This window comes from Microtus oregoni, unplaced genomic scaffold (assembly GCF_018167655.1).
Source record: "Microtus oregoni isolate MIOR12 unplaced genomic scaffold, Mior012 000035F_ref0000213, whole genome shotgun sequence".
Taxonomy (NCBI): domain Eukaryota; kingdom Metazoa; phylum Chordata; class Mammalia; order Rodentia; family Cricetidae; genus Microtus; species Microtus oregoni.
In genome coordinates this window covers 4,713,199-4,733,651 of record NW_024543094.1, presented here as the reverse complement: position 1 = coordinate 4,733,651, position 20,453 = coordinate 4,713,199, and the positions used below count along the sequence as shown (strand labels likewise).

Sequence of the window (20,453 nt, the reverse complement as noted above, 5' to 3'; positions counted from 1 at the left end):
ATAAAAATGTTTTAAACAGAGGTAGAAACATGCATGCGTACAATAGTCAATATAATTTAACTTTGTATCAATATACAAGAATCTATACCAATATATTTGTCTATTATCCCATCATCCCTCTTTTTTTTTTTCAAAATGATCCCTGAGCTTATAAAATTCCTCCCCCAACCCTCAATCATATACTAATTATAATCAACCCCTAAATGATGTCCCTAAACCCAAGGGCAAACTTTACTGGGAGAGGGGACGTCGTTCTCTAGAATTACTTCCAGTTGTCATAGGGGCGACGTTCTTTCTGGGGGATCCTGTGAAAGTAAAATGATGGTTAAATTTCAAGATAATGTCTTTTAAAATTGCAAATAGTCTCTGAGTATTTTCGTGCAGGTCTGGCCAAAATGTTGTATAAGATGTGCACCATTTCAGCTAACCAAGTTGGAACTGTCTTGTGCAGCTGGTACCCAAAGCAGGTCTTGTAGTAGCACTATCAGTATCATGACGTCATATCAACCAGGTGGAGTTGTTGTTATGGGGCCCCATCTTCTTCCTGGAAACTTCAAATGTCACTTCAGGAAAAACTCATTGTTCATTATGAAAAACTTAAACATTAATCATATAGACATATATAGACATATATATATATATTCAATGAAAGACATGATAGATATATTCAATGAAAAGTATGATAGATATGAAGAAATGCAAAGATGTTTTCTAAACTCATATTTCTTTCTGTCCCATATCATGGCTCTTGACATGAGACAGAAACTCCAGAAACTCTGGGTTTTTCTCTTACCAACAGGCTTGGAATTGGAGAGGGACTGAGCCAGAGTCCAACTTCAAAACTAGCTTTATAAATTTAGAAATATGGTTTAATATTATTTACACAACCCATTCAGTTGTCTTGATATTTCCTATTGGGCAGGTATTATTCCATCTGTCAGTATCCAAACATCCAGGGTCCCTTGAATTTCTCAAAGATGAGTGTTTTCCTGTGGAGATAAGAACAGAACCCTGCCCCCATTCTATATGTTTTTCTTACCACCTGTATGAATATCATCGTTGTGGATGAGTTGTCATTTCTCCTTTCTAAGAGGTTTCTCCTCTTCAAATCGAAACTTTATTAATTTTGATGGTATCCACAATTTTTCTTCTCCTGTGGAAACAAGAGCAAAACCCCTTCCCCAACGTAGCACATCTCCTGGCTTCCACTGAGAGGTCAGCACATCTTTGAAATAAATCGGTTGATTTAGTTCAGCAGACTTTTCCATTATCCAATGTCTTTCTGCTGCTGTCATTCCTTTCTCATTAGCGTTAAGAAAATTCAAGGTTAATAAAGCATTATGTAATCTATTTCTGGGGGTATTTTCAGTCCCTTTCTGTTTGTTCAGCATATCCTTTATAGTACGATTTGATCTTTCTATGACTGCCTGACCTGTAGGATTATTTGGTATACCTGTAATGTGTTTTATATTATAATAATCAAAAAAGCGTTTCATTTTCTTAGATACATATGCTGGACCATTATCTGTCTTTATTTGCGCAGGTATACCCATGATGGCCATAACTTCCAATAAATGTGTGATTACTGAATCAGCCTTTTCTGAGCTCAGGGCAGTAGCCCATTGAAAACCTGAATATGTGTCTATGGTGTGGTGTACATATTTTAATTTGCCAAATTCTGCAAAGTGGAACACATCCATCTGCCAGATTTCATTCCTTTGGGTGCCCTTTGGATTAGCCCCTGCAGGCAGTTGCGTTTGGTTATAGAAAGAGCAAGTAGGGCATTTCTTTACAATCTCCTTAGCTTGTTGCCATGTAATTGAAAACTCTTTCTTCAAACCTTTGCTATTAACATGATGTTTTTTATGAAATTCAGAGGCTTGTAGCACACTACCAATCAATAATTGATCAATTTCTGCATTACCTTGTGCTAGAGGACCTGGCAGACCCGTATGGGATCGGATGTGTGTTATGTACATAGGGCAAAGCCTGTTCCTGATCAAATCTTGAACCTGGAGGAACAATGAGGTTAGTTCAGTATCATCAGGTATAAATTCAGCAGTTTCAATATGTAAAATAACTCTTTCTGCGTATTGTGAATCTGTAACTATATTAATAGGTTCTTTAAAATCCCTTAGCACCATAAGAATGGCATATAATTCCGCCTTCTGGACAGAATTATACGGATTTTGTTCCACCTTATCCAAGTCTTCTGATTTGTAACCTGCCTTCCCTGATTTATTGGCATCAGTATAGAATGTACGGGCTCCAGTTATTGGAGCATCACGGACGATTCGAGGAAGAATCCAAGAGGTTCTCTTTATGAAGTTAAGCCTCTTGCTTTTTGGATAGTTGTTATTAATGTCTCCCAAAAAATTAGCACAAGCTCTTTGCCATGGTTCATTATCTTCCCATAATTTCTTTAGTTCATCAGCAGTGAAAGGCACTATAATTTCTGCTGGGTCTATGCCTGCTAGTTGACGAAGTCTCAGCTTGCCTTTTATAATTAACTCAGAGACTTTTTCCACATAAGTTTTCAGTTTCTTACTTGGTTTATGTGGTAAAAAGATCCATTCCAAAATAATATCATCTCTCTGCATTAAAATTCCTGTAGGAGAAATTTTTGATGGTAGTATGACGAGAATACAATCGAGCTCTGGATTCACCCTGTCCACATGTGCCTGTTGTAATTTTTCCTCAGTCATTGTCAGTTCCTTTTCTGCTTCAGCTGTTAATTCTCTGGGACTGTTTAAATCTTTATCACCATCCAAGGTTTTGTTCAAATGAATTATTAAATCAGGTGTTATTCCAATAGCTGGTCGTAGACTGGAAATATCTCCTAACAGCCTTTGAAAGTCATTAAGAGTCCGTAGGCGATCTCTCCTAATTTGTGCTTTTTGTGTCTTAATTTTTTGCAAACCTATTTTATAACCTAAATAATTAACAGAATCTCCCTTCTGAATCTTTTCAGGAGCTAATTGCAATCCCCATTTAGGTAAAAGTATCTTTATTTCTTCAAACAGTCTATTCAAGGTATCCATGTTTGAATCGGATAACAAGATGTCGTCTATGTAATGGTATACTATAGATTTGGGAAATTTCTTGCGTATTATTTGCAATGGTTGGTTCACAAAATATTGGCACAGGGAGGGGCTATTTAACATACCCTGGGGGAGAACGGTCCAGTGGTACCTCCTCGAAGGTTGAGAATTGTTATAAGTAGGCACTGTGAAGGCAAATTTTTCTCTATCTTCTTTTTGCAAAGGTATAGTGAAAAAACAATCCTTTAAATCAATAACTATGAGAGGCCATCCTTTTGGTAATAAAGAGGGCAAAGGAATTCCAGATTGCAGAGGGCCCATAGGTTGAATAACCTTGTTGATGGCCCTGAGATCTGTCACCATTCTCCATTTACCTGATTTTTTCTTAACCACAAATACAGGAGAATTCCAAGGGCTGGTAGATTCTTCTATATGTCCAGCATCTAATTGTTCTTGTACCAGCTGTTCTAAAGCCTGTAACTTTTCCTCAGCTAAAGGCCATTGCTTTGTCCATATTGGTTTCTCAGTCAACCATTTTAGAGGCAAGGCTGTTGGTATCTCTGAAGGGACATCAATTGCTTGTTCTTTTACAGCCCGAATGGCCGGTTTTCTCAGTTTGTAATATCTTTTAATATTCTCAGAAATATAGGCTCTAGATTTAGCAGGAATGTTAATTTCAGTATTCCATTGTTGTAATAGGTCACGACCCCATAAATTCATTGCGATATTGGCTACATATGGCTTTAATTTTCCTATTTGTCCCTCTGGCCCTATACATTAAACCCATCTCGTGCTCTGCCTTACTCGAGATAGGGTTCCAATTCCCAGGAGTTGAACATTTACATTCTGAAGAGGCCAATACGGATGCCAAGATTCTGGGGTAATGATACTTACATCAGCACCTGTGTCCAGCAGGCCAGTAATAAAAATGCCATTTACACACACTCTCAGTTTAGGTCTTTGATCATTTATAGAAGTTTGCCAAAACACACGTAACTTATCTTTCTGATCATTATTGCTTGTAACAGTAGGCATGGGGCTTCCTAATTGTCCTGATGAGGCACGTTCTCTGCAGAAACTGGATATGACTGAGCCATGTTTGCCATGGGGGCCTGTGAGGCCCCCCCTCTCACGTTTCCCGGCTGTATCAGGTTGCCTTGTCTATCTCTTGTAGACCTGCATTCATCCGTCCAATGTCTGCCCTTTCCACATCTTCTACATAAACCTGAAGGCTGAGTCCTCCTATTTCTGTTATTTCTAGAAGATGCATTATTATTATTATTTCTGAAAGATGCATTATTATTATTATTTCTGAAAATCCGTTGTCTACAATTCCTTTTCATATGACCCATTTTTCCACAATTAAAACATTTGGTATTCTGGTGTCTCCTTTTACCATTGGAAATTGCTTCTTCTACCCATGCTTCAGTGCCATAATCAAATGTATCAACATTGAGTGTATGCAAGACCCATTCTTCCAACAGCGCTGATCTGAGCTTTAAAGGACCCAAAATCCTTTTGCATTCCACATTTGCATTTTCATAAGCCAAAGACTCAATCATTATACGTCTTGCTTCTGGGTCAGATATTCCTATTTGTACAGCCTTAGTTAATCTTTGTAAAAAGTCACTAAAGGGTTCTCTCTGACCCTGTTTAACTCTGACAAATGATTCCATTCTCTGTCCTGGGTCTTGTACCCTTTCCCAAGCCCTTAAGGCTGCTGTAGTACACATGGAGAGTGTGTTTTCATCCAAATTAGCTTGTTCCTGAGGATCGGAAAAGAGCCCTTCACCTAGAATTTGATCTAGGGAAATGTCAATTCCCTTCGCTTTTTCCTGCTGTTCTAAGAGTATAGCCTCTTGCCTGAATAAGCATTTCCATTTCAATTGCGGTCCACTCTCGAGTACTGCAGAGCTCAGCTGGAGCCAGTCTGAGGGGGTTGCTCTGCTTGTCGTGGCCCAAGATCTTAGCATCTCTAAAGAGATGGCTTGCATCCCAAAAGTCATGACAGCCTGTTTTATTTCCTTGAGATCATTCATACGCACAGGCTCCCATGTATCCTCCTTGATGACCCTAGGGTTTTTGGAACCAATCACCTTCTCTGTTGTTATTACTGGAAAGGCAGGTAGAGCTGTAGGTAGAGCTTTGTGGAAATTGTCCCGGAGAGACTTACCCAGAGATGTAGTTAAAATTTGCCTTTCTACCCTTTGCTCTTCCTCATCAGAATTTAGAATTCCTCAATCTTTTCAATTCTATTCACCATTGCCTTCTGCAATGAATCTCCTGTCCAGAATTATGTTCCAAAGCCTTCATTGAGGATTCTAAAGTATGAAGTTTGTCCGTTAGAGATAACATCTCATCTTTGGACATAATTTTTATGGCATAAACCGTGCCTTCTTGTATTGACAATCTTTCCGTCAATCTGTCATAACCTTTAGACAAAATCCGATTGTCACATTCAGCAGTTTTGATTCTCTCAGTTAATGTTTCATTTCCTACAGAAAGGGACTGAATCTTATGGTCCAGATCAGCTGTTCCCTCTTCCATAGTAATGAATTTCTCCTTAACATCAGCCTGAAGAACTTCAACCTGATTCTTGAGAAGATTGTTATCAGCCTGGAGAACTTCAAACTGATTCTCGAAAAGATTGTTATCAGTCTGGAGAACTCCAACCTGATTCTTGAGAAGATTGTTATCAGCCTGGAGAACTTCAAACTGATTCCTGAGAAGATTGTTATCAGCCTGGAGAACTTCAAACTGATTCTTGAGAAGATTGTTGTCATTCTCAATTGTTTTTAAGCATTCAATCTCTACCTTAAGAATCCTGGATTCGTCTCGTAAAGACTTTATCATATTTCTATTATCAAACCATCTGGTGCCAATGAAAACTACGAATCCCAGAAGGATCCATATATGTGGGGTGATAGACACCTCTTGTAAAATCTCCCACTTGGTACAATTAAAAAAATCATTAAATTCTTGAACAGTAATGTGTTCAGACATTTTATTTATAAAAGAAAATTTTTTTACCTGCAATGATCGGTTCCTGCCAGTGGTGGTCTCTGTGTTTTTGGAGCCTGTCCTAGAACTAGCTCTTGTAGACCAGGCTGGCCTTGAACTCACAGAGATCCGCCTGTCTCTGCCTCCCAAGTGCTGGGATTGAAGGCGTGCACTACCAAGGCCTGGCAGGCCTCAAACTCACAGAGATCTGCCTGCCTCTGCTTCCCAAGTGCTGGGATTAAAGGCGTGCTCTACCACTGCCTGTCCGGCCTCAAACTTGTGATCCTCCTGCCTCTGCCTCCTTCAGCAAATCCTACCGGCGTGCGCCACCACAACCGGCCAAGTCACTTTGTAACAGACCAAATCTGACACTGTGGCAGCTTTTGTTGCAAAACCGCAAGTACTTGAGCTTCTGCTAATTTAGGCAGTGGGGTTCCGCTGCAAAACTTAGCCAAGGCAGGCAGAATGGGCCTGTGTCGCCTAGTGTGTTTTGGACTCGGCACTGGGGCCAGAGTCACGAACTGAAAAACAGCACCCGGGAGGGTGCTGTGTTAGCTAGCGGGCTACCCGCTTGAGTTGGGGGCAAAATAGCCCGACGTTGAACGCCAAAATGTAGCAGCGTAAACGAATGCAGACAGAGTGTAAAAATATATATATAGTTTTAATGTAGAAATAGAGTTACAGAACCACCATTCCCGCGGAGCGGAGACCAGGAAAGCAGAAGCGAGAGCTCAGAGCTTGCTCGCCAAATTTATAGGCAGACATTAGCCCGAGGCGAACACGCCCTTTAAGGGGCGGGACTTATCCCTACAACACAGGGAACAAAAGAATGCAGATGACTAGGTCCAGTTCCAACTGGTGGGAAGACTTCCGAAGAGCTCCTGGGGGCAATGACAGGGGACAGAAGTTAGAGGAGGAGGAGGAAGGAAAGTGGAAGAGAAAACAGCTGAGCAACGATCTTGTTAGAGCCAGGACTGGACTGGAATTCCAGCTACTCCAGAGGCTGAAGGATGGTAATGAGGCCACAAAGCCAGGCCTCATCTTAAGGAAATAAAAATCTTGCTGAGTCAAGTGATTTATGGCACTACAAGAGACTTTCATTCTTGCAGATTTGGTAAATAGAATTAATGTTCTTCTGAAGCTGCATAAAGCAGAAAATATGAAAAAGTATGTCTCAGCCAGGCAGTGGTAGAGCACACATTTAATCACAGCACTTGTAAGTTCAAGGCCAGCCTGGTCTACAAAGTAAGTTCCAGGACAGCTAGGACAGTCATACAGAGAAACCTCCTCTCTCTTGGGGGTGGGGAGTAACAGGTCTTTGATATGGCAAAATCCAACTCTCCAAGAGGATATCTGAAGACTCTTTTAGACAGAAAAAAGCATTACTGTAGTACAAATCTCAGCAAATAAAACCTTTTTTTTTTTTTGGAGACAGGGTTTCTCTGTGTAGCTTTGGCTATCCTGGAACTCACTCTGTAGACCAGGCTGGCCTCCATGGAGCTCTGCCTCCAGAGTGCTGGGATTAAAGGCGTGCACAAGTAAAATCATTTTATTAAGTGAACTGAGCTACTCATTATAGTCTGGTTCTCTTCTGAATTCACAGCTGTGACCACGGACCAAACAGAGGATGGACGTTTGATTACATATAGATAAAATGACTCTAATAATGTCCTTGATTCACTATTAGACATTTCTGTTACTGACAAAGTGAAGACAAGCCGGGAGTTGGTGGCGCACGCCTTTAATCCCAGCACTCGGGAGGCAGAGGCAGGTGAATCTCTGTGAGTTCGAGACCAGCCTGGTCTACAGAGCTAGTTCCAGGACAGGCTCCACAGCCACAGAGAAACCCTGTCTCGAAAAACAAAAAAAAACAAAAAAACAAAAAAAGACAAAGTGAAGACAAGAATGACAGAAGAACCATGGATTAGTACCAGGCCAGAAAATAAACTGATTTACACATTCTTTGTCAGGCGTGGTGGGCCACACCTTTGATCCTAGTACCCGGGAGACAGGCCAGGTTGGTGGATCCTTTGATCCTTAGAGGCCAGCTAGAATTGCATTTTGAAACTTAAGATAAAAAATAATCCTTTTTCTTTTTCTTTCTCCTTTTCAGACAAAGTCTCATGTAGCCCAGACTGGCCTCAAACTCATAGCTGGGAATAACCTTGAACTTCTGATCTTCCTGAGTCTCCCTCGGATTGCTTCCCAGGTACACAAAACACTTTTTCTTTCTATTTTCCTCTTTCATAGAAACAACATTATACACAGATACTAATCAGTCTGGGTCAGAAAAAAATGTTAAAAGAAAACACACATACACACAAACAAAAACAGACAAAAAATAAATTGAGACCAGGATGTGAACTTCATTAAGTGTAAAGCCTCCTTGGCAAAAAACCAAAAAAAGACAAAAAAAAAACCCAAAAAACCCAGAATTTGTGGGGTGTTAAGGAGGGAAACAAGAAAGTGGGTAGGGAGAGTGCTGATTGCTTTCACTCCGTCTTTTCAGACTTTGGTAGAGGCCTTCAATGACAACACTGACACACTCTCGGCAATATCATCTAGGGGAAGGCGGGCAGTTCTTTGGTCTTTAGGTCACCTAGAGATTTGTCTAGGAAGTCCCTGTTTTGAACTAAAGCATCAATGAATTGGGAACCATCCATGCCATACAGTTAGGAAGCAGAAAGTTTCTTGGAAGATTAAGTCCTTTTTATTCACAAACCCAAAACACACATGTGGTAGTAGGGACAGTTGGTCACATTTAGCGTATGACATTTCTAAGACCCGTGTTTGTGGCTCCTGATAATTTCAATTTTGCATTTTTAAAAAGTTAAAAAATAATCTATCTTATATGTATGTTTTGGTTACATGTATGTCTGTGTATTACGTGCATGCCTGCTGCCGGCAAATGCCAGAAGAGGCCATCAGATCATTGGAACTGGGGTTACAAATGGTGATGAACTATGTGGGCACTGGAAATTAAACCTGGGTCCTGCGGAAGAGCAGTCTCTTAACCACTGAGCCATCCCTCCAGCCCTTAAGTTTGTGTTCTTATGCAAAGGGATTCTGACAATTTCACCCTCATTTACTCCTTTTGGAGACTAGTACTTAAAAAGATAAATAGGAAGCCTCTCCCCGTTATCAACTGGAAGAAGCTATGAGTCTAAGGAAGAATGGCAACCATTATTCATTTTCCTCCATGAACATCTTACTTAAATGCTTCACTAAAGCCACTAGCGCAGGGTTTCCACCACAGGCCTCGATTTGTTTGTAGGCTTTTGCTTCAAGCTCTCTAAGAGTGTACCGAGTATATTCAAAAGAACCTACGTCTTCCAGGTACTGCACACAGTATTTTTTAATATCTATATTCTCTGTTCTTTGGCGCAGGATGTTCTGTACCTGGGTGCTTTCTGGCCGTGACCAGATGGCGTGAATAGTGGGGAAGGAGAATTTCCCTTCCGTCAGGTCTTCACAGAAGCTCTTGTTTTCGCTGTATTCTTTGGAGTGTAGATTGGCATAATCATCTCTAATCTGGAAGAAAAGCCCAAGTGTGTCAAGCAGTGGCTTTAAATCTTCTTTATAATCAGAAAACAACTGCATGAGACCTACTGCTAGTCCAAACAATCCACCTGTCTTCTGCAACACCATGGCTTTGTACTCTTCCTCAGTGGGACAGGTGTAGGTGTCCCTCCAGTAAATATCTAAGCCTTGTCCCTGATGGAGTTCCAAAAGCTGGCGTGTGAAAAGCTTCACAGCATCCGGGTGATCCAGTGTTAAGACTTTCTCCAGGCCGAGGAAGTAGACGTAATTGGCAGAATTGATGACAGAAGGGATTCCGTAGATGCTATGTGCCACTGGAAAACCACGTCGGAGCTTTGAGTTATCTTCAATATCATCAATGAGTAAGCTGGCATTATGCAACATTTCAGTTACTTCAATGATAATCTAGAGGAAAATAACCAAAATAGAAAGAAAATTTCACTAGCATACATACATACAACACACATATGTAAAGGGATATAGACAAACACATACAGAGATATGTAAACAAAGACTAATGTACACACATGTGTACATGCACACACAGAGGATTTTAAAAAATATTTACTTTTAATACTTTTAATTTGATGTGTATGTGAGTGCAGCTACCCTTGGAGGCCAAAGACGCTAGATTCCCCTGGATCTAGAGTTACAGGCAGTTGTGAGGTGCCTGAGGTGGGTACTGGGAATTGAACTTAGGTCTTCTGCAAGAACAGTACATGCTCTTAATTAACCTCAGAGCCATCACTCCAGCCCAGACACAGTCTCCCTATGTAACCAGCTTCTAAGGGCTGGGATTCCATGTGTTCCACCATGGTACATGCTTGACTAAAACAGGTTGTACTTAAAGCCATTACTAAACTATTAAAGTCTCAGTTGTCTTAAGCTTTTACAACTAATAAATATTTAGCAACCTCGATAAATAATATTGCATAAACACTAACAGAATAAGGAGTATTTTTACAGGATACTTACTAATTCCTTGATTAAATGGGAAAGAAGAATACGATTAGAATTGCCTCATGGCCAGGGATGTGACTCAGTGGCAGAGCACTTGCCCAGCAAGCTCAAAGTGTCCAGAACTAGACCAACAGCAGGACAAAACAGAGACAAAACAGACTGCCTAGATACCTGCAGTTTGTCTTCTGGAACTTTCAGCCAGTGATTAAATGCCTGTGAAAGTTTGGTTCTCACCTGTTTACCTGTAATTAAAACATAGAATATGACAAATAAAACATTATTATACTTAAAAAATAATTTTAAGAAACATTTAATTTAGTTGTGTTTGTATGCACATGCGTTTTTCATGGCACACCTGTGGGGGTCACAGGATAGCTTGCAGGAGTATGTGGGTCCTGGAGATGGAAGTCAGATGTTAGGTGCGGTGACAAGAACCTTTACCAGCTAAGTCATTTCATTAGCCTCCAAAATGTGCTTACAAGAAAAATTGAGGCCGGGTGGTGTTGGCACATGCTTTTAATCCTAACACTTGGGAGGCAGAGGCAGGCAAGATCTCTCTGAGTTCAAGGCCAACTTGGTCTACAGAATAAATTTCAGGACAGGTTCCAAAGCTACACAGGGAAACCATGCCTCGGAAAAAAAAATTGATAAACTTGCTTCAAAACTTATCATATTTAATAAGACAGTCACATCCACATCAATCCATTTCCTTCCTTGCCGAACACCCCTCAGATTCCCCACTGTAAAGTACACAGTGGGACTGGACCCACCCTCTTCATGTTTTCATTCAAACTACACTTGGGTGGGTGGAGAAATGGCTGAGGGTTAAAGAGCTCTTGCTGCTCTTCTAGAGAACCCAAGTGTGGTCCCCAGCACCCATGTCAGGTGGCTCATAGCCATATGTAAGTCTAGCTTCAGGAGACCCAATCCCTTTTTCAGTCCTCTGCGGGCACCCACACTCAGGCACACATGAATCCCACCCCAGTGCGCACGCACTCTCTCTCGCTCTCTCACACCTCTCTCTCTCTCTCTCTCTCTCTCTCTCTCTCTCTCTCTCACACACACACACACACACACACACACACACACTTACAGGTCAAAAAGCACAGCTTTTTAAAGTGACAGCCAACAAGAAAGTATAAACCATTTCAGGGAGTTTTAGTCTTAACTTGGAGATGGAATGGGCATTGAATTGGGGGTGGAAGGGTCATTTTTAGGAAGGTTCATTAATCTCTTTCTTTTTCTGAAAAACAAAGCTGGTTCGGGGACAATTAGCTGGCATTATCTATCACACAAAACTTCAAAGAATTTAGTGAATGAATTTCCTCATAAAATTATTTGTCAATTCCTTAAATTAAGGTTTGGAGACTAGGGCAGCTTTAGTTTACACACCCTGAGTTTAAACAAGTGCTAGCCTTTTTGTGTTGACTGGGCCACTAGTTTTCCAATAGCATTTTCTTTTTCACATGGAAAGCTTGAGAAAAATCTTTAGGTAGTAGTTGCCAGTAGAAGTTAAATTAGCCTAAATATAAAGCCATGATAGATTAAAAAAAAAAAACCACAACCAATTCATTTAGTACAAATATCATGCACGTCTAATACAGCAAATTCAGAACAGGGTTCAAGAAAATGGTTATATAAAAGTTAAGTTTCAGAGGCTAGAGAGATGGCTCTGTGGTTAAGAGCACTTGCTGCTCCTCCAGAAGTCCCAGGTTTGATTCCCAGCACATACAAGGTGGCTCAGAATTGTTAACTGTAACTTCAGTCCTAGAGGAACTGACCTCTAGGCTCTGGGCATACACATGGTACACAGACACACACACAGTCAAAACCTCCATACACAAATCAAGACTTAAAAAGGGAAAGAAAATTAAGTTTCAGTCTGGGAGTTGGGTTGGGCAGATGGCTCAGTGATTATGAATGAGTTAGGGTTAAGGTCTTGCAGATGACCTGGTCTGGGTCCTAGCACCTACATCATGGGTAGCTCACAGCTGGCTGTGACTCCATCACTAGAGGATGTAACACCCTCTTCTGACCACAGGCATCTGCATGATTGTGCACATACCCTCCCCCAACAGACATGTAATTAAAAGAAAAAAGGAGTAATTTTTTAGGATTGGCCACAGCACACCTGTAATCCCAGCATTTGGAAAGCAGAGGCAGGAGGTTCACCACAAATTCCAGGCCAGCCTAGGCTACTTAATAAATTCTAGGCCAGTTTAGGAGACAAGGAGATCCTGTCTCAATAAAACAGAAAGCAAAACAAAAACATTTTCATTATATAGTCTTTGATAATTTCTCTTATAATGGTATTGCTTCAAATAGAAGGTCTCAAGGACCATTTAACTTTAATCTTTCCTGTTGCTAACATTTACACAAACTCTACTCTTTAAAAACTACACTAAACAGACAATAACTGAACTCTTTGTTACCTGGTAATTGAAGTAAGTACCTATAGGGCTCTAGAAGAATTCTTTCAGCTTTCTCTTGAGTCTTCTCCATAGTTTATAAATTTCAAAGCTGACCTGTTAAAAAGGAGAAATATAAAAATGATCTCAAGAATCAAATTATCTTTAAGTGTTAGATTGCAAATGAATTTTTATCAAGGTATTTTTTGAAAGACAAACATTAAATTTTATTTATATAGCAAAACATTACAGGTATAAAACCTTGAAAACATTATGTAAAGCAAAAGGAGCCAGCAACAAAAGAACATGCTGCATGATCTATTTATAGGAAATGTTCTGAATCAGGCAATCTATACAGGTGGGAAAGCAGGTTAGTGGTTTCTGGCTCAGAAAAATTAAGGACTGTTACTAATGAATAATGAAGGTGTGTGCACATGCTCACACATATGTGGTATGTATGTGTGCATAGGATCAAAATGTTATTAGAATGTGGTTATGGCTGTACATTGCGTCTATACTAAAAACTACTAAATTGTAATTTTTTTTTTTTTGAGACAGGGTTTCTCTGTAGCTTTGGAGCCTGTCCTGGAACTAGCTCTTGTAGCCCAGGCTGGTCTTGAACTCACAGAGATCTGCCTGCCTCTGCCTCCTGAGTGCTGGGATTAAAGGTGTGCGCCACCATTGCTCAGCTCTAAATTGTAATTTTTAAAAAAGCTTCTGAAAAGTTTTATGTTGTAGCCCAGGATGGTCTCAAATTTGTGACATGCCTGTCAGTGCTGAAATTATAGACATGCATTATCATATCTAGCTTGTTCTGAGATAGGGTCTTACCATGATGCCCAAGTTGGCCTTGAAATTGTGGGCTTCAAGCCACCAAACCATCTTAACTATACATTTTGGATGGCGGTATATAAATTATACCAAAAATTCTTCATTCTACTGATTACACTGATCAGAATGCTGAGTTGATTTTTAAATAGCTTTCTTAGATGATTTATATTTAGTAAGCTTTCCTAGCTAATGAATCATAAAGGGTTTAAATTGTTGACATCAAAGAAATGTCAAAATAAATTCACAAAAACAGACATTTCTTTCTTTCCTTTTTTGGGGGTGGGGGCAGAGTTTCTCTGTCTTAACAGCCTGGCTGTCCTGGAACTTCTTTGTAGACCATGCTTCAGCCTCTCAAGTACTGGGATTAAAGTTGTGTGCTACCACCACCCAGCTTAAAAAAACAAAACAAAAACAAAACCCAGACATTTCTATAATGATTACAAATATTCTTATTCTTTCTATGAATATTACAAATATCCTATGAATATTAAAATAGGCTTTGTAATTTGTGAAGAACATTTTTCTCAAATTAATAAATTTTGGAGATTGTTTTAAAGATGTATTCTAATTTAGTGCAATTATTTTATTTAAGAATTTCTTGCAGTGCTTCATTATTTTGAATTTTGCCTTTATTTCAAACTTCCTAGAATATAAACTGGGGCATATAGGTACATATGTATTTTTTGAGAGAATATATATGTAGCCCCAGCTGGCCTTGAACTCCTGATTCCTTTGCTTCTCCTCCCAAATACTGGGATTATAGAGCATGCCACCTTGCCTTCAATCATGGTCTTTGCAGGGGGTTCCTTTACTCCTGTTTCTTTGCAAATATCTATGTCTACTTTTCTCCTTGGAGGTTCGGCTTTTCACTTTTTTTTTTTTAAAGATTTATTTATTTATTAAGTATACAGGCCAGAAGAGGGCACCAGATCTCATTACAGGTGGTTGTGAGCCACCATGTGGTTGCTGGGAATTGAACTCAGGACCTCCTGAAGAGCAGGCAGCGCTCCCAACCACTGAGCCATCTCTCCAGCCCCTGCTTTTCACTTTTTTAAAAACGTTTTTTAAAGTTCCTTTTTTTTTTATATATTTTATGGTTTATTTAACTTTATTTTTTATGTGCATTGGTACAAAGGTGTTAGATCCCTTGCAACTGGATCTTCAGACAGTTGTGAGCTGCCATGTGGGTGCTGGGAATTGAACCCGAGTCCTCTGGAAGAGCAGTCAGTACTCTTAACCAGTGAGCCATCTCTCCAGCCCCTTTAAAGTTCTTATAAGGTTTCTCTGTGTAACAAGATGGCTGCCCTGGAACTCACTTTTTCAGACTAGGCTGGTCTTGAAGTTAGAGATCTGCCTGCCCTGAAACTCACTTTTTTAGACCAGGCTGGCCTTTGAAGTCAGAGATCCGCCTGCCTCTGCCTTCCAAGTGCTGGATTAAAGGCTTTTCTAGTAATCATGACACCTCTGGCAAGCTTTAGGTGTTATGAGTTGTATCTCCTTTGGCCTTCAGGATCACAAGCCCTCTTCTAACCATCTTTCATAGATTCACTGTGTATTTGTAACCCTAAAACCAAATATAACATGGTTACATATGGCAGTTCAGGGTTATTGCTGGTCAAAGAGCTAGTCACATGTCACAGGTTTTGGAATTGGAAAGCACCTGTGATGGTTAGTGTTGTCAATTTGACAAGCCCTCGAAAAATCCCATGGACAAAACAACTCAAGTTGTCAGGCTCTGTGGCAAACCTTTAACCCGGAGCACTCTGCTGACTCTATATACAAGACTAACAGAAGAGCAAGTCAAGAGCTGAAAGCTATACTGACCTCCACTGTGGCATGTGGATGCTCACACATACACAATAGCTGTGATAAACAAAAATTCTGGGTGTTCATGGGTGTGAGTGCATGTTTGTTTAGAAGTTATACACCCCTGGGTCTTCTTCAATCATTTTCTATCTTATATTTGAGACAGGGTCCATCACTGAACCCAGGCTTTGCCAATTTAGCTAGACTGGCTGGCCAATGAATTCCTGGGAAATGCTTGATCTGGCTCAGCCAAGTGCTGGAGTTAAAGATGGGGGGATGCAGAACTTGGCTCATCATGCTTCAGAGATGTTTTACTGACTACGCCATGTTTCCCACAACCTCAGTTTGTAACTCTTTTTTTTTTTTTTTTTTTTTTTTGTTTTTTGAGACAGGGTTTCTCTGTAGCTTTGGTGCCTGTCCCGGAACTAGCTCTTGTAGACCAGGCTGGCCTCGAACTCCCAGAGATCCGCCTGCCTCTGCCTCCCGAGTGCTGGGATTATGGCTTTGGAGCCTGTTCTGGAACTAGCTCTTGTAGACCAGGCTGGTCTCGAACTCACAGAGATCCGCCTGCCTCTGCCTCCCGAGTGCTGGGATTAAAGGCGTGCACCACCACCGCCCGGCCTTTTTTTTTTTTTTTTTGGCGCCCGACAGTTTGTAACTCTTTATTGAAGACAACAAAAATCAAGGAATGAGAGTGATGTATTTATTGTTCAGGTTGCTCTTTAGAATCACACACACTCACACACACAATTTTTTATTGTTTGCTTTCTGAGGCAGGATTTCCCAATGTGGTTCAGACTCCCCTAGAATGAACAATCCTTTCTTAGTCTTCAAGTGCTGGGATTACATGTGTACCCCCATGCCCAGTGAAAAGCACGACTCAAAAAGCATTTATAACTGGGCAGTGGTGGCACACACTTTTAATCCTCGCACTTGGAGGCAGAGGCAGACAGATCTCTGTGAATTCAAGGTCAGAAACAAAGCAAGTTCTGGGGCAGCCAGAGCTGTTATACTGTTTCCTGTCTGGAAAAAAAAAAGGGTATTCATTTATTTAATTTTGTATGTGTGTGTGGTTGTCTTAGTTACTGATTTATTGTTGTAAAGAGATACTATGACTGGTCCAGTGTGGTGGTGTACACTTTTAATCTCAGCACTGGAGAAGCAGACAGGGGAATCTCTGTGAGTTCAAAGCTAGTATGGTCTACATAGTTTTAAGACAGCTAAGGATACGTAGAGAGACCCTGTCTCAAAAACAAACAAACAAACAAAAAACCCCAAAAAACCCAAGAATAACAACAAAAATACATTATGACTAAGGCAACTTAGAAAAGAAATATTTAATTGGAGGCTTGCTCATAGTTTCAGAGGGTGAGTCCATGAACATGATGATGGAGATCTGGCAGCAAGCAGGCAGGCATGCATGGCACTGGAGCAGTAGCTGAGAACTTACATCTTATCCAGAAGCCTGAGACAGAAAGCTAACCAGGAATGGCATGGGCCTTTGAAACCTCAAAGTCTACCTCTAATGACATACTTTCTCCAAGTCCACACCTCCTAATCCTTCCCAAAACAATTCCACCAACTTGGGGGTGTGGTCATTCTCATTTAAACCACCACAGTGGTGTATGCGGAACCTTGAGATTGACATTGGGTAATTTCTTTAATCTTCCTACCCCAAGTTTTGAAATAGAGTCTTTTACTGAAGCTATAGTTTGCTGGTTTGGCTAGACTGACTGGCTAGCAAGCCCCAGAGATCCCCCAGTCTTTGCCTCTCCACTGCTGGGATTACACGTATTTGCAGCCATATCCAGCTACATAGATACCAGGAATAAACACAGGTCCTCATGACTTCACAGCAAACACTTTACCTACTGAGCCATTCTCCAGTCTCAAGAGTCCATTTTTTTTGGTAGTTAATTCTTAATACTAATAATAATAACTCACAGACACACAAAAATCAGCAACCCACCAAAGCAGTACAGCAATATGAATTCAGAGAGTAACATCTTAAATAGAAAATTTCTAGCCAAATGTAGTAAAACATCTTTGTAATCCCAGCAGTTGGGAAAGGGCAGAAAGATCATGAGTTCAGGGCCGGTTTGGGCCATATGACATGTCTCAATCCCTTACTTCCTAAGGTAAAGTTCTCCATTAGCCTTGAGCAGCAGTTACTGTTAAGAAGAACTTTACAAGGAAAAGGATGGTCACAAAATATTTTGAAATATTTCAAAAAGCAACTTAGCAACGTTTTTTTCTCCCCCAAGATGGGTTTGCTATGTATTCTAGACTGGCCTGGAACTCTCTTCCTGGAGAGGTGGGACATGGGATGACAGTTGTGAATATTGAACATGTTACTCTGTTTTTAGAGGTTAAAGATAAAGAAGATGCAAAGAAGAAAGACAAATAATGTTGGCAACGGATCATTGAAACATATGGTCAAAAATATTTGTTCTTTTTCGTTTTGGTGAAGTCTGCAGCCTTGCATTTGCTACCATTAAACTAAATATTAGTCTACCATTAAACTAAATCCTCAAGTCTCCAAAACATCTTCTATACACCCCCCCCTTTTTTTTTTTTTTTGGTTTTTCGAGACAGGGTTTCTCTGTAGCTTTGGAGCCTGTCCCGGAACTAGCTCTTGTAGACCAGGCTGGTCTCGAACTCACAGAGATCCGCCTGCCTCTGCTTCCCGAGTGCTGGGATTAAAGGCGTGTGCCACCACCGCCTGGCTACACTCCTCTTTTTAAATGGCTAGCAGCCATTTCTTCTCAATTAGGGTGGCAGCCAAATGCATGCTGCTATCTTGTTAGTATTCTGGAAAACACCTTTGACCTAACTTAAAATAACAAAGTCACCTTCAAGAATTTGTCCCTGGATCAATAGCAGGTATATTCTGCACAGAAATTAAGAATGACATATCCTTTAACTATTGAAGTGTTGTCTGTTTTCCCGACCTCCCGACAGGGTTTCTCTGTGTAACAGAGCAAGGCTTCCCTGAAACTCACTTTGTAGACTAGGCTGGCCTCCAACACAGAAATCGCCTGCCTCTGCCTTCTGAAATACTGAAGTTGTTTAAAAAAATCTTTAATATTTCTCTACTAGTGATGAATTAAAAAAGTATTTCATTTGCTCATTCACAGTTTAACAGTACTCATATAAATCAACTGATGTTCCCTTCCCAGAAAGTATTTACACAAAGTATTCACTGTGGCGGAGAAACACGAGAACATCAGTGTTTGTAAGTACTGGCAGTCCATCTGCTCTGCACTTTCTTTAGAATCTAAGGCAGTTTAAGAGTTCTATATATTTTTGACTTTTTTTTATAGTTAGAATTTTCAGCTTTTCATGACTACACTGAAATTTAAGTGCTAAGTGGCATGAACTCAGTTACTCTTATGTGGACTCACAATAGAATGCCTCAGTGTGAACCTGACACCATTTTCCTACTCTCAAAAGCTGTGGAAATGTATTCGAAGACTGGATTAGTGAATATTTATGCAACCAGATCATTTCCCTTGTTGAAATACTATTGCAGCTGCCTCTCTGATCTTACTCCATTTTCTTTTTCTTGAGGCAGAGTTTGTGTGGCCCAGGATAGCCTGGAACTCGAATAGATCAGGCTGGCCTTGGAATGTGTCAGCACCACAGTGCTAAACTCCTCTACTTTTGGGTGAGTTCTTTTAGCAATTCAAGTTGGGATTCTAAGATATCTTGTTGTTCACTGGACCCTAAGAGCAGATAAAACCTGTTTTATCTATTTATTTTTTTTTCTGGTGACAGGGTTGTCCTGTGTAGTCTAAGCTGGCCTAAAATATACAGTAATCCTCTAGATCTAGTCTCCAGGGTGCTGGATTGATCAGTCTTCCTAACGTCTCTGGGCCTCAGTCTTCATACTGGGAAAGCTTTCTCCTGAAACGGGTTTCCAAACACGTTCTTTCTGGACTCTCCTTTCCTTTAGGCTCTTCCCTTAGTAACTTGTGATTTCTTGAGCCAAGCTCTATCCTCACTCCCTCCGGAAAACCTCTCTATATTTCCCTAAGCCAAAGCTCTAATTCACATCCTCCCATCACGCTTCACTTTGTCTGACCAGCTGCGTTCAGGAAGTTGCACAAGGTCTACCCGGAGGACTTTCCACCCGAGGACTGAATGAACGCTTCTCCCAACATCTCAGAGGATAAACTCAGCACATCGTCCGCATACAAATATGGAAAATTCCATGTAGAGTATTTCTCTCTTTTTTATAGGCACGCTCTGGCTTGAAACTGACTAAACAGATATGGGCCACCGAGAAACATAGCTGTGATGCGCACAGCAAGACCCTTTTTCACTCCAAGCTCGGGGAGTGAAGGCTCTGAGGGTAAAGGGCTCCACATGGTAGTGGAGTAATAAGCTCAGAGGCAGGCTTCTCCCCTGAGCCGCATCGGTGCCCCTTCCGCTCCTGGGAGCCCCTCTGCCTCCCCCGCGACCCAGCACCCCGGCCGCCAGTCACCCTAAGCCGGGTCAGCATCCGGGTCTTCTCCCTCCTTTCTTCCTCCTCCTCGGTACCGCCCCCTCCCCTGCTCCCCATCCGGGTCTCCCCCCCCCCCCCCCCCCCCCCCCCCCGCAGCCTCACCGCTGCTCACGGTTCCACGATGATCTCAGACTTCAAGCCGCCGGTCCAAGACTAGCAGTGCCCACATCAACTTCTCTCTTTATAGTTCAGACCCCGGCTCTTCCCGAGGCCTCCTTGGAGCCCTCCCCCTACTTCACCACAGAAATCTCCGCCCTCCTTAGCGGCCAACGACGCCGCATTACTCGGTGCAAGAAAATACGCCATCCCTGTCACACTGCGCAGGCGTTGTATGCCACCTCCCCTCTGCCTTATGGCCGC

General features: G+C 41.2%; 1 protein-coding gene across 3 annotated transcripts; it reads right to left on the bottom strand.

The window, feature by feature from the left end:
* Positions 1–7,948: 7,948 nt before the first annotated feature.
* On the bottom strand, positions 7,949–20,398 carry Ggps1 (geranylgeranyl diphosphate synthase 1). Of its 3 annotated transcripts, XM_041630859.1 has the most exons (4): positions 20,196–20,398; positions 12,974–13,066; positions 10,713–10,783; positions 7,949–9,986 (listed from the first exon to the last, which is right to left on the bottom strand). In XM_041630859.1, the coding sequence occupies exons 2-4, from the start codon at positions 13,041–13,043 to the stop codon at positions 9,225–9,227; spliced, it is 903 nt and encodes a 300-aa protein (XP_041486793.1). In that variant the 5' UTR covers positions 13,044–13,066; positions 20,196–20,398; the 3' UTR covers positions 7,949–9,224. The 3 variants fall into 3 exon arrangements, with proteins under 3 accessions (XP_041486793.1, XP_041486795.1, XP_041486794.1); XM_041630861.1 differs by lacking the exon at positions 10,713–10,783; XM_041630860.1 differs by lacking the exon at positions 12,974–13,066.
* Between the last annotated feature and the right edge of the window lie 55 nt (positions 20,399–20,453).

Coding starts and splice junctions, on each gene's coding strand:
- Ggps1 (XM_041630859.1), bottom strand. CDS start 13,043: ATGGAGAAGACTCAAGAGAAAGCTGAAAGAATTCTTCTAGAGCCCTAT. Junction 10,784..12,973: donor GTACTTACTTCAATTACCAG/GTAACAAAGAGT, acceptor TTTTAATTACAG/GTAAACAGGTGAGAACCAAA. Junction 9,987..10,712: donor TTCCAGAAGACAAACTGCAG/GTATCTAGGCAG, acceptor ATTTTCCTCTAG/ATTATCATTGAAGTAACTGA.